The sequence below is a fragment of the Anopheles nili genome, chromosome 3 (assembly GCF_943737925.1).
Source record: "Anopheles nili chromosome 3, idAnoNiliSN_F5_01, whole genome shotgun sequence".
In the NCBI taxonomy this organism is placed as follows: domain Eukaryota; kingdom Metazoa; phylum Arthropoda; class Insecta; order Diptera; family Culicidae; genus Anopheles; species Anopheles nili.
In genome coordinates, this window is record NC_071292.1 from 20,924,148 (window position 1) to 20,938,956 (window position 14,809).

Sequence of the window (14,809 nt, forward strand, 5' to 3'; positions counted from 1 at the left end):
TACCGGTACACTCCGAGACCCACCCCGGGGATGCAATTAAAACGGTGCGACGAGGATCCGTTCGGTGGGATGCTATTTGCAGTTCAATTAAATAGTTGCACCCTGAGCGGACGCGTCGGGAGAACGACTGAGGCGGTCCCTTGTAACCGGTAAGACACCACTCGGTGGCCCCCGTAAAAGGGTAAAGGTTGGTGTTAGGAAAACTAATTGAAAGATTAGAGGACAATCGAGTGGTGCGTCTCTCGGGTGAGTATAAAGATGGGGCGTTGGAGTCGGTGAATTGAAATGCGGATGTTTGTAAAAGCCACCTCAGGGTTCCAAGACGAGCAATCAAGTTGTTTGCGGTGTGGATCTGCAACTGTTTAATCGTTTTCTGCCTGAATCTTAACGCAAATTGTAGACTATAGTCATTGGTTGATGACTCGGCTTCAACATAATCTTTAAATGAAGACCAATAACATACGCTGTTCTCGCCCAACAGCAGAGAAGCATGCATTCATCTTTAAAAGAGGTTTCTTAAAAGCTCGTTCTCATGCCCGGTGTTATACCATTTAGATCCATTTGTAGAAACAACGACCACGAGGAACAAAGGAAAGCTTCATTCGTCAGACAGGCTGGGTAACAGGACGAGTAACTCCGTCTTGCCGAATCAACCCAGCCGTCTATCGTTGACGTCCGAAAATCCAGGAAAGCCACATTTACTGCGCCAAACCCTGATAACCAACGGGGCTTGCAGGACATTTCCAGCGCTCGAAAAGGGTCAACTTTTGGTGGTGGCTCCGGGTGCGCTCGGAATGCGAACTTTTCACATCCCGTAAGCCGGTTTGGCATTGGCCAGGATGCCTGTTTGCGGACCAGCCGGCTAATTGGCACACATTGACTATCGCCGCGGCTAAGCCCACGTCCCACCAAACGCACGCTCGTTTCTGAGGAAAAATAGAGCTCATTTTCCCGCTGGTTCCCTCGACTTGTTCGGTTTTCTTGTGCGACTCCCGTCGGGTTGGCCAGCTGGACCATCTGGTTGCGTTGTTCCCAACCAACACGGTCCGGCAACCGTACGCCGGGGAAGTGATTTCATTCCGTTCGCGTTTCCGGCGATACCGGCCTCCCGAAACCGGATGTACGACTCCGTTTGCTGTGTGTGTCTGTGCCGGGAACCGAGAGCGGGATGAATTATGCCTGACCGGCCGCAAACACGGGCCAGGAGAGAGCTTCCAACCACGGTTAGCCATCTCGGACGTTTCGTTTGGCCGGAAGTGCATTTCAACGGTGGCATTAGATGCGCGCCTCACGATAACGTTCGGCTTGAGGGCGCTACGGTGTGACCACGGAACCGAATCGTCTCTTGGGTTAGGTTGCAGTTCGTATAGCAACGGGAATAGCAGCTGGCAGCAGTTGGATAAATTGAATGGAACAACGTTCGGGAGGGTTTTCGCGGAGTCATTTGTTGACCATACTTGCCAGACATGGGGTGGGTGATTTTTCCGGATTATGGTGGGGGTTTTCTTCACCAATAGGGAGCGCTATTCTTACGTACTGTAACGTGTAGATAAAGAATAATTGCGGAAGTAGACAGATTATTTAAAAAAAAATTAAGTATAATATGCATCACCCGTAGATTGCGAACTTTTCCCTTCATATTACGATTCGATTTCATTCGAATATTTCATTTGGTGTAATTATTTTAATTGCTCGATCAGTCTCAATAAATCAGCTTCAAGTTAGGTCCGATTGGAAACGAGATTTCGCTAACCACAGTATAATCGCCTGCCCTCAATGGATCGCCTGCCCTCAATGCAAATAATGCTCGAAATTTAAGAGCTTCTTTCCATGGAATCTTCCATGGATCCTTTTCGGTGCACTCTCAATCTCTTCCATCGCCACTGACCGAACGAGGAACCATTTCCAAAGCGCTCAGTAATGCACTCCACATGTCGCACATTGCCCAGCGGTCTTTTCGTTCCTGCCCCACGGTGGCCACCGACGTCGACTGCCGGTTGGGCGAAGTATCAACCCCACAAGCACGCCCGATAACGATGAAAAACTGTGCATAAATTGTGGCCATACCGCGCCATCGCGATGCCGTTGCTTTTCTTCCCAAGAAGACCCTTGCACCCTGCTAATGGAAGGAATCGGCCCCGATCGGGGAAGCGTGATAAAAGGCGTGGGGCGCGTGCAGTAACCATCAACTAGCATTAACCAAAGTACCGAGCTGCTCGCCCCCGGTCCCGCCGTTTTCCCAGACATTCCCGATTGGAATCGACGACCCAGCTGAATTTGGAGCCCAGGGCGCGAAATGGCGGACGGTTTTTCTTCGCTCGCCCCAAAATTTATGCCCGACGAAAGATAGGTTTCCTGCTGCACATCCGAGTACGCGCACCGCTTGGGCAAACATTGGGCTCGGGACAAAAAGGATCCGGTGCAAGCCGCCAGCTTTCCCGGCCGTTTTTCTGGCGCGATGCAACCGGCTCGGCCCCGACCAGATAGCATATGTTTTATGGGGCTGGGTATGGGGGTTCGTTTTTTCATGCCACCGTTCGATGAGCTTAATAGATCCGCCTCGTGTCCGCATCGTTTACGATAGGTGGACGTCCCGAAATGGACAGCGGCGCGTTGTGAGCCCTCCCGTTCAAGAGGACGAAGTATGGCGATTATAGCTCGAAAGGGCCGAGACCAGGTTGGAGGTCATTAATATTCGTTCGATTACAAGCACACGTACGCCGAGCACGTGCGTTTGAGTTGGGTGGGCTCTTGTGGGGGAATTTGCAAAGTTTGGCAACGGAAATTGTGGGTGCATTAATCGTACGTTGTGTTTGATCGAGATTCGGATTTTAAAATCCACTTTTCAATCAGTGACGCCTGTTTTTTAACCAGATAATGCAAATTAAATTGGTTTTAAGCGTTTAGTTTTTTTTATAAATCTCAAAAAAGAGTTCGTTTATTGAAGAACAACATTCGAATCTCATGTACAATATGCTTGCAATTACTTAGAGATATTAGCTGTGATCTTACTAGATCTCCGAGTTTTATGCAAGGATATTGATTTCTTCTAATTACATACAGTACAAAACATGGCCAATGGGGTGATATTAGTACCATGTGTGTCTTGTATAAAGAACTACAAGATGTAAAATAAAATATTGAAACCATACTAAAGGAATAATTTGTCATACAATTAATACATTTGTTTCGAGTAGTAATCAATTGGAAATAAAGTATAAGTTTAAGAAAGTATCAGTAAATTTGAAACTATTGCTTGTGACAGATACCCTAATGTGCGATAATTAAAGTGAGAGTTTCTACAGCGATCGATACTTAAATCTACTTATGGAATATTCTCAACATGATGCAATTTGTGCACCATTTTAATGTACCATGCACGTTTGCATACACGGAACCGATGCAATCTCGAGGCACGCAAATTATTGGCCACGAATTGTACGAGCTGCGAGTGTTTTTCAAAAATAAACCTTCATTGTCCCTCTCTGCCGGTTGGCGTGAATTTAGTTCCAATTAGCGTGCGAAACAATTGAAACCATAGCTCGATTGGAGCCTCCGGGGTACGCCACGAAACTCGGTTGCCAATGGTTTTGCACTTTCTCAATGGTGCTCGATGATTTTAATCACATTTGCACCGCCACCGCGTTGTGCATCGGTGCAACCATCAGCTGTAAGCCGATTGCGAGTCCGCTGTCCTGATTACTCCCCGGGCATAAACATTTCCTACATCGCGGTAAGCTATGGGGTACGATTTTCCCACCAGCTTTTTCCAGCGGGTGTTCGCGACCACTACAGGTCCGGTTCGAGCGATCTGTATTTCAACGCCATCCTTGATCGGTCAGTAGTGGTTAAGCTTCCCGGTGGATGGCTAAACTAGACTTTGGTGGTTGCTTATGGCAACGAGTCATCCTTTCGGAGGCATGCTTGGAGGCGATTCAGGTGATTAAAATTTTAACCGCTGGTTAGATTCTCACTTAGCCGATTTATGCGATCGCTTAGCCCAAAAAGTTACGTAAATTACGTTCCTTTAAGTGGAGCTCAAAAAGCCAAGTGTCCTTTCAGCAGGAAATCTGCTCATAATCTACGCAACGCGATAACAAGCTGTACACAAATCTTTCTTCCCACTCACAGGGCGCGTCAATCAATTCCGCATTTCCGCGGCCAGTGTCATTAATCGCCTTGGAAAGCGCCATTTAATTACGGCTTCCGCACCGAGACGGACGAGTTCGCGTACACACTCATCAGCGTGAGCGGCAACCGTTGTTAATTCGTTGATTATCGTCAATTATTTCGTCTAATAATGAGTAATTAGCGTGCATGATTGCAGAGGCACTCATAAAGGCGCAAGGAACCGCCGGTTCCGTGAAAGGCCAACACGAAATCCTCCATTTGCGAATGTGTTTGTTGACTGAATGTGTGAGAATTAACGAGCGCATTTGCCGGGGTTTGTCGGGAGCAAATGGGAATTTGAGTGCACTGCTCATAAATTTCCCGATCGATCGGTTGAAACCAGCGAACTGTGGAAAAGCTTAATTATAAATTCTAGTTTTGTTGAACATTTACTATAATTTAATAATTTACTTTTAATCATAAAAGAAACACTGGAAAAATTTGAATGTCAAATCACAATGTTTTTAAGAATTTTCAGAATTTTCTCATTCATCTGGTGATGATGAACGATGCATAACCATTCGATATAATTTTTGTTATACAATGAGCTCTGTTGTGAGCAAAGTAGGAACTCGTGAATTCAATTGCTAATCTCGGAGGAGTGCTTCGTTATAAGCATTATAAGAATTATAGTCTATGATGGTTGAGCAACGGTAGTCAATTGAAAACAAATTATACAAACCACTTGATGAGAGTGTTTTCCATGGATGTATGAAGAGAAACAACGAAAAAGCTGTTTAAAACATCCATTGATACTTTATTCGGATTAGTTTTATCATCCGTGAATTATCCTTAAACAAGCTGTTTTTCAAATTCTCGATAAAGGCGCTCATAAACAAATATAATCCAATCAAAAAAATTACTCGAATTATGCAAACAACATCCGTGCAAACACATTTGCTTCATCCACGAGTGTCCTCCATCAAATTCGAATTGCGAAATTGGATATTCATTATTTGTGCCCGATGCCACTTCGCTTCGTAACAAAGTATCACCCTTACCGGGAAAAGTTTACATGCTACGAATTAATGTGGTGCTCGTGAATCGAAGAGGAATGAAAAAACCTGCACAAAAAATACCCCATGCATGGGGAAAACTTTGCTGACTCTTCGTTAGGGCACAGTATCGTCATTATCATACCCCAGCAGACAGAGTGGAGCATCCCGCAGTGTTTATGCCATCGATGGTGCAGTTTTTTTTTTATTTCTGTGCGCTCTCTCCTGTACTTCTCGCTAACTCCATATTCACAGCCCGATGTTCGACGATGCGATAAATTTTTAACGATCCTCCCGGGGGCGGGCAGCTCGGAAAGTTTCCCGAATAGTTTCAAATACGTCCTTTTTTCCATGTTTCCACGTCGAGCGGTTTTTTTAAGCTTTCCTAACTCAACCGTTGTCGTCCATCCACGCGGGCTGTTCGTGGTATTTGAGGGATAGATAGGTTGAATCCTGCGTCGGACTAAAAAAAAAAATAACAGAGAAAGTTGACAACAATTTACAGCCGGTTAAAGGTAGTTATCCCACCAGGCCAGCTGGTGGGACATTGCATTATTTATAACTCCGCAAGTCACCGGACTTCTGGAGTCATGTTTGCGCCCCTTCCGGAATTCTCACTATCTTTCTCTCTCTCCCTTTCTAGCTGTCTCTTTTGCCGGGTGATGTAACCTCCCCGTAAGCGTTGCATACGTTATCGGAGAGATAGCGATTCCGGATCTTCCTGCCTGGGGGAATTTGTGGAGAACGCGTATACGCAAGCGAGCTTTTGGGCGCGTCGGTCGCGTGATCACAGGAGCAAGTTTTATGATTTATTCGATATCGTTTCGCTCGGTTACATTCGACGGAATTTTATACCAGCCAAGCGGCTTACGTTCGTGTTTGCCAGGGTCCTTTAATTTGTGTACCCTGCACGGTTGCACAGGGTTAGAAAGCTAAATTTGGGGTCCCAAAAGAGCATATGTTTTTTTTCTCAACTATTTCACAAAATAATTTCATACTCGATTTAAATGTTTATCGGTAAAGTCTGACAAAATTTGTTTCATTGCCAGGACAAAATTAATGTTATATTGCTTTTTTTACCACTTGTTTCGATAATCTAATTTTAATGGCTTCCCATTAAAAAAAATACTTTAAGTAATTTTGGTTTTCATTTTCCTGTATGCACGACATACGTGGGGGTGAAGTATCCAAATTGGATTCGCGTAAATCCTGGAATCCATCCCCCACACATCTGCGTCTTCCGCGGGGTTACTCGCGCGACCGTGACCATATAATTGACATTCCTGGCGCCTGTAAAAACATCAAAGCTACGGTCGGTCGTGCCGTTTGACGCAGACCATTTTGAGGCGAAAGTAAAATCGCATAAAAAAAACCACCCGCCGGTGTTGCCGACACGCATTTCGGCGCCCTTATTAGCGCCCATTTAACGAAATATCTGCCTGTGCGAGAGAGAGAGAGAGAGAGAGAGAGAGCGAAGACGTGAAAAAGCGCCGAAAAAAAAGCAACTCCTACTTGGAACAAACATCCCGCTCACATTCCACGTACAGCCAGGACACGCACGGTGGAAAAGGTGCAATTTGTTCGGTAAACTAATTATGCTGGGTTAAACAAAACGAAACCAAACCAAAAGGCAGAAAAAATAAAAACAACGCTGCCATCCGTTTTCATCATCCGAAGGGCCGGTTTTGTTGCGTATATCAAACGAACCGAACGAAGCGCGACCCGTTTAGCGGTTAAGGGTTTACCGAAGCGCTAACCTCCCTAACAAGGTGGGAGCTATTTTTTTTTTTGGTGTATTTGGCTTTGCCTGGCCCATCTTTTTTTCGGTCTCTGTCTGGCCAAATCGGTTACCATGCGGAAGGGCCATTTTTTATCTGGTACAAACGTGCGACAACTTCACGATTCGCGGGCTAATTTGTCAAATTGCGTTTCATCACTGGGTGGGCTTACGTTTTCCTGGGCGTGGGCGTGAGAGAAAGGTCCCTTTCTCACTCTCAACTGCCCGTGAAGGACGCCGAACGGAAGCGGTACCGAGTGTACCCATTCATGGAAGCCTCTAAGCGATGCCGCAACTCTACACCCACAAGTGCAAGACCATTCGAGGTTGGAAAAGGTATTAAATAGTAATTACATTTTTCGTCAAACTTTCCCATTTGTGCGCCCCTGCCCATAGCAGCTTCGGTATTGCTGACTAACACACACAAAAAAATATGGAAGAACAACACTCTCCAGCTTCACGAGCTGTGTGCAAAAAGCCGCTACAGATTTGTGGGTTCGCTCCTACGCCCTACATCCACGCCATGCACCGTACGCAGGTTCCGTTTGCAGTTGTGTGCAGCCCCAACGTGGAAGGGTTGCCCGTTCCAATTAGTGGAACTATTTTTTGCTGTTGTTTTATGCAACACTTTTACTTATTACAGCGCGTAACGGCAGCTGGAAACTTTCCTCTTTTGTGACTGGGCTGAGCTGAGTGTGAAGTTTTCCAATTTTCGAATCTGACGACATTCGTGCGGTTTGCTGAACGTGTGACGGACGGTGGTAGAAAGCTCCGCAAAACTCATCATCCATGGTCACAAATGTTTGGAAAGGGTTTCTTTTTTTGTTGAATACAAAAAATGCGAAATATTATTTTTGTTTGTGGAAAATGAGCGCCTCAAATTGACCGGTAAAAAAGCAGCCCTTTTTAAGGCGAAAATCTGCAAACAATGTCCTCAACACCCTGAAAGATATACAATCCGGGCATCCTGGCCGCTGGCCGTGCTATTTACCGAAGAGGTGTGAACTTTCCTTTTCTTAAGTGTCAAGCGGTGTTCTCGATTCCGACCCAGGAGACGATGAGGGTCGTAGACGATGAGGGCTGATAAAAAAATGAAATAAAACAATCTTACGAACTTCGTCCTGCGAACCTCCCGGAGCGGTTCCGTACTGTTTAGTTTAGCTTCTTTTTTTTTGTTCGTTTCGTCACCCATTCACCATTCGAAGTTAGTTTTAAGCGGTACGGTTATTTGTACGGACAAATAAGCCCGCTGGCAGGGTGACATTTAAACTTTGGACCGTAGCTGTCCCGCCCGGTGCAGCCACCTTAAAAGGGCGGTATTGTGCTTTCGCGATTCTTTTGCACCTTGCAAAGCAAAGACTGTGGGAAGGTTGCGTCTCGTTTTCCCGTCTCTAACTGAAAGTAGTTTCCCGGCGGAACTGGAGCGCCAACTGCACCAATTGATTAAACGGACGGCCCGTGCGAAAGTCCTGTCCATCCTGCCGCTTGAGATGGTGGAATGAGTGAAAGAGATATTGATGGCACGAGCGCATCCCTTCGTGTTCTGGGCGCTTCCGATGCAGTGTACGAACATAAGTACGGATATAAATCAAAGGAAAACAGCAATACGTAGCAGTTCCGCTATTCTGGAGAATCCAATGCACAATGCAATAAAGGAATGGAATTATGCTTTCCCATCCGGGATGGCGTGTGTCATTTGTTTTATTTATAGAGTTTTACTTAGATTCAAGTTTACTTCACTACTAAAGCAGTATTTAGAAAAAAGGTTGACACGTTTTAGGTCTGGATGGAGTGGTTTTTTTCTTTCTTTTTCAAGCCAATACACAAATGAAAACTTCAGTACCTATCAATAGCTTTAATCGAGAATCGAGAACTGCATTTTTCTAATTGCTGGACACAAGGTTTGAGGTTCAAATGTTCGAATCAATCAGGGAGTCGTACTTGTATTTATTTAACAGGAATTCATCAATGCAGCTCATTGCACATTCCTTTTGCTTTCGTCATCAATAGTCGGTAGCACTTTCGCCAATCCCATCAACGATTCTACGGTTTCCATCACACTGTGGGACAGGATTGACGCCTCCGTCGGTTGGATTTTTACGTATGATCCGCTTAGGTGTGCTTCATTTTTTACCATTCGCCCCAGCTGCAACAGATCTATATGCTGCCCATCCATTACTGATGAAGGTGATATCGATGTTGTGGATTTTTTTCAAATTAAAATCAAAAATGATACACAACATTCCAGTACTCGTAAGCATTATTACTTCCTTCGGATGCCGAATTATTAACGAATAGCGGCAACATAAAAAATACATTACAATAAGCCAAACCACTCAGTTTCCGCTTTTGGCTAATAGATTCTCTCCATGCCGGTCGGGTCGCATCGCTAGCAGGAGTTATCTGCACGTGCTGGAAAATTTATGCCAGATCGTGTGCAATTAAAGTGAGACATAAATTTAATTAAAATAGCAAATAAATTACACCCATATCTCGCGCCCGTGCCTTTGACCATCGCAAACGGACAGCCGAAATTCGACCTTCCCTTACATGGAAAAAGAGAGCGAGAGCGAGAGAGAGAGAGAGAGAGAGAGAGAGAGATAAAACGAAAAAAGAGAACCTTTCCTGCGTTCCATGGACAAACGCGAATCATTATTTTGTGTTTCGAGTTGTGTGCTGTTTTTCTTCTTTTTTGGCAATAATTAAATTTCCAAAATTTCTGCCTTCGATGCAGCTGCATACCAGCGAGGGTGTAATATAGTATTTTAATTGTTTTAAATTACGAGATGTTTATCTTCGCTCATGCTCTGCAGCAGATGAAAGCATGGAAATCATGCGATTGTATTGAATAATTTCTGTTTGAAATAATCTTAATATAGGATAAATTAGAACAAAATTTGTTATGTTCTATTGAGCTCTATAAAGCACATAAAACGTTAACATAATGCATTGTGTTTGATAACATATTCAAGCAACTTTAACGTCTATCAAAGCCATTATTATGTCTCAAGGCCAACTACGATGGAACAGACGCTTGCTGTCGATTGCAAAAGCCCGGCCCAAGCTAATTGCCATCGTCGGTGCATGAGGCTGAAAACAACTCGATAAAAAGCATCGCTCTTAATTAGGGATATTCATAAAAATACTTTCCGTTTTGTTGTTTTTCCCATCCTGGGAAACCGCCGAGTGTGTTCCATGCGATCCCGAACCGTTTCTGACGCATACGCTGATGGAAAATGGAAAATGTGAATTATTGACTCGTTTCAATGAAAATGGTAATGTGGCACCCTGACGCTCCATTCTCGCATGTCCTACCGACGGTGCTGTTTTTTATGGACCTTAAACCAAGATAGGGGCTATTGTCGATAGGGAAAAAGGGAAAAGAAATAAATCCTTTACATAGACAAGTGGCACTTGCATTGTCACCGTTGTGCCTATCATCGTTTTCACAATTTTCCCGCGGGCGTAGTGCACTCGACGTAATTTGGAGTAGCAATTTTTTTGCGTTTCGACCGGTGTACCAAAACCGGAATGAAGGGCAATTACGTTTTGCCTTTATGAGCCACTGGATGAAATATTAATGACGGGGGTGGTGCTCTATACCGGGAGGATGAATTTTTCGCCCATTCAACCATACAGCAGTGAAAGGAAAAACGCCATGCAGTCATCCGGGAAACACGTTACAAAAACAACAACTGAAGATAAATGGCTTTATTATAGTTATTCGCCGGTCATTTCGTGTAGGGCCAAGTGATTTTCCGCGAAAATCTGCCTGCACAGCATCCGGCTAACTTTGCCTGCGATGGCTATTAATAGTCTAAAAGGATAATCGTGGAGAAAATCCTCTACCCGTAGTGATTGAGCATTTATTTTTATCATTCGTACGTACGCATCATCGTGTCCATGCGTCACAACCTCGGTGGTTGTCACTTTTCAGTCCTGTTTTATCCGCCTCCGCAGGCTGAGATACACCGCACCCATCAGTAGCACGATCCAGCAGAGTAGGGCCAACAGATCGTACCCGTAAGCGAGATCTGGTATGGACATGAACTCGAGGTAGCGCTTCAGCTGGCGAAAGTAGCAGAACACCTCCGGGCAGTCGAGGTCAGGCCGGTCGAAGCCGTAGATCGCGTGGATGGCACCCTCGAAGGCGTACCGAACAAACGATACGTACTGGAGCGGCCGCAGAAGGATGCCGATGTCGCGCAGTGGTATAAAGATACCCGAGAACAGGGATGCGGGTATCAATATCAGTATGGCTAGAAAAACGGCGTTCTGGGCGGAGAATTCGCTGCCAAGGAGCAGCCCGAGCATCTGCGAGATCCACCCGAATAGTAGGCAAACCAGCGCGAACCTTCCGATTCGGAGCCACTCGAACGGCTGCGAGGTGAAGTAGTACACGAGCATGAAGAACACCGACGAAGACAGGATCTGGTTTTCGGGGAGAAAGAAAGATTAATAGGACACCTAGTCTAGCGTAGCTCGGAGTAAAGGTTGCACTACTACGAATGGCTTACCAGGGTGGGCAACTCGACTACGATTTTGGCCAAATAGTACGCCCGCAGGGAATACCAATTATTTTTGCTCTCCAGCACGAAGCAGGCTGATTCGCGTGGGTCTGAAAGTGAAATTGAAAGTTAGTGCAAATCACACAAACAAAAATTAGCCAGAGGACTGTCAAATGTCCAGCAGTCTACTCACAAATCAGCACCGCGGAAGTGATGCTTGTGAAGAAAATGGCGTACAGGTTGATGATCAACACGGCGGTGTTGGCCAGGATGCGATCGGCGTTGTTACCGGTGTTGTAGAACGCCACGCTCGTGATGAGTGCAATGACGATGTTGATGAGAATGCGTGCCTTAAATTGGTACTGAAGAAACGAAGGAAAATATACTGCACTATTGGTGCATTTCGGGCTAAACTTATTGGACCAATTCATGTACCAAAAAGGTCCTTTTTCACTTGAACATATCGACTAGAGATCGTGTTGGTTTGCATAAAGATAAACAACAGGTAACTTTTTAGCACAAATCAATTCAATCTTCATTCTGCTTCCAGAAGCGTTGTGTAGAAATCCGTTAGAATGCTTTCCCTTCACGTGTTTCATCGATTGATTGAAATTTTTTGCAATATCCTCGGAAAAACATTCCAATTGAAATCAAATCACCACATTGAATTTTCCATGGAAATGATTTCCGTTTCTTGACGCGTGGACAAACAGAAACAAACCTAAATTAATACTATTGTTTCCATTACGTAGCAGATAACAGCGCAGGAAGTTAAAAACGTCCCTTTGTGCGTTTGAGAACCACTCGAACACTTTCCACTTTCACACTTGCTGGCGTTGCAATAATGACACTTATTCGGCTTAGGTTCAACGTGTCCGTTACTTACCGAGTCCCGTAGCGTACACCGGGTCGTCCGACGAAGCAACACTCGCAGCTGCTGAAGCGTAGTCAGTGCGTATCGCTGGTAGCCTCCATCAAAGCTTGGCTCCACCGCCAACTGGGGTGGGTTACTCTTAAAAATGTCCTGTTCCTGTTCCATCACTAACCGACTCAATCGTTTGTCCTCCTGATCGAGGCTAGCCACTTCGAGCGCGTAATCAGCCGGATTGTGCGAAACGGGACACTCGAGTCCGAACCGAGCGAAATACGTCACCATGGCCGAAGTTGGTCCGCTGTAGATTCGCCGGCCCTTCGCTAGCACGTACAGATCGTCAATCAGCAGCAGCTGCTGAGAGTTCGGCTGATGGATGACGCAAGCGATTACGCGACCACGCTCGGCGAGCTGCTTAACATGCGCCAACACCTGCTGAGCAGCGACCGTGTCAAGTCCGCTTGTAGGTTCGTCCAACAGCATCACTTTCGGATCGGACAGCAGCTCGAGTCCGATCGAGAGTCGTTTCGCTTGACCACCGGACACACTACCCGTGAGAGTGTCCGCACATTCTACCAGACCCAACACCTGCAGTAGCTCACACACTCGCGCTCTTCGTTGGTCCCGATCAGTTGATGATGGCAGCTTGAATTCGGCCGCGTAGTTTAGGCTCTCCTCGACGGTTAATGCTGGCCACAGGCACACTTCCTGCTGGGTATAGGAGATGATCTTGCGACTCCGTCGTTCCGATAGTCGCTGTCCGTCCACTCGTAGCTGACCGGTGACGTTGGCTTTCCTGTCGAAAGCACACACTGTTATGACTGCGAGACTGATTCCCAAGGATATTTACTTGAATCCACTGAGCACGTTCAGTAGCGTCGACTTCCCAGCACCTGATGGGCCCATGATGCCCACCAGTCGACCAGATCGGAACGACCCGGATAGATTATTCAAGATGGCGGTGTGTGTGCGATCTGTCGAGAATTAAATATTATGTAACAAGTCTAAATATTGCATCTGCAAAATACTAAATCAAGACACAAGACAACAAGGCTAAAATATTGCGTAACAAAACAAAGGCTAAATATAACTGCACCTACTTACCATGCCAATGCTTCACGCAATACGACACGTTCTGAAAGGACAGCTCAAACTCGCGCGGTCCTTTAATGCACAACGGTTCCAGTTGAATTTTTTCTTCGAGATCGCGCTCCATTGGTGTGTTCGATGCAATGTTCCTGGGATGACTGGTAAAGATTGCGGATTTTGGCGGCTACCACACCGATAAGGTCTTCGTCGATCGACTGCATCCGTGCAGCGTGTTTTTGGCGGAGCTGTAGTGCGTACTGGTGCAGCATTAAAAACATATGCTCCCATGCTGCCATGCAGTTCGTTCGTTATCAGGAATTTAGAAAGCACAAACACACCGATTATTTTTTCCCGACGAGCAAACCGGCGCAAACAAGAACAATCTCCGTTTCAAAAAAACAATTGGCAAGCTGGGGGTTGAAAAGTAACTGCGTGCAAAGTGGATACAAAATTTGGTCGAAACCTGTGATAATGCTAACCTTTTAGTTTCCATTCCGATCAGGGGGTTCGAGTTTTGAGAATGAATACCACAGTTGAGAGGTGACGCACCCTCTCAGCAGTAGAGCGATTTGCGATTGACGGGTCTAATGTAGCACTCGGTGGTCATTAGCGGTAGCCTTCGCGATTAGGAATTCGCGAATTCAGATCAGATCTTTCAACATATTGCCCCCCATTCGTGTACAACAACTTCGGCAGTTCGTTTGCGATGGTCAAAGGCGCATTCGCGAGATAAGGGTATAAAGATAGGTATTAGACAACTAATCTTATACCTATTCTTATACCCATATCGCGTGCTCCCTTGCATGGAAAACGAGAGAGAGATAAAAAGAGAAAGAGAGTGTGAGAGAGAGATAACGAAAAAAAGATAACCCATCCTGCATTTCGTGGACAAACGCGAATCATCATTTTGTGTTTCGAATTGTGTGCTACAGCATCGAGAAGCAAGCGAATCTGATTGTATTAAACTTTAGATTGTGATAAATTATGAACTCTAGCTGAATGTGGATAAATTATGTTCTGTTACATGTGTTATTGTGAATTTGATCTCTATAAACCACGACCAACATTAAGATAGATCTTTGTGTTTGATGAAATTAATATGTCTCAAGGCCAACTACGATGGAACAGACGCTTGTTGTCGATTGCAAAAGTCCGGCCCAAGCTAATTGCCATCGTCGGTGCATGAGGCTGAAAACAACTCGATAAAAAGCATCGCTCTTAATTAGGGATATTCATAAAAATACTTTCCGTTTTGTTGTTTTTCCCATCCTGGGAAACCGCCGAGTGTGTTCCATGCGATCCCGAACCGTTTCTGACGCATACGCTGATGGAAAATGGAAAATGTGAATTATTGACTCGTTTCAATGAAAATGGTAATGTGGCACCCTGACGCTCCGTT

General features: G+C 45.4%; 1 protein-coding gene across 1 annotated transcript; it reads right to left on the bottom strand.

Moving 5' to 3' along the window:
- Positions 1-10,875: 10,875 nt before the first annotated feature.
- On the bottom strand, positions 10,876-13,537 carry LOC128723881 (ATP-binding cassette sub-family G member 1-like). Its single transcript, XM_053817648.1, has 6 exons — positions 13,426-13,537; positions 13,172-13,295; positions 12,337-13,117; positions 11,644-11,812; positions 11,460-11,560; positions 10,876-11,373 (listed from the first exon to the last, which is right to left on the bottom strand). Exons 1-6 carry the CDS (start codon positions 13,535-13,537, stop codon positions 10,876-10,878), a joined length of 1,785 nt encoding a protein of 594 aa, XP_053673623.1.
- Between the last annotated feature and the right edge of the window lie 1,272 nt (positions 13,538-14,809).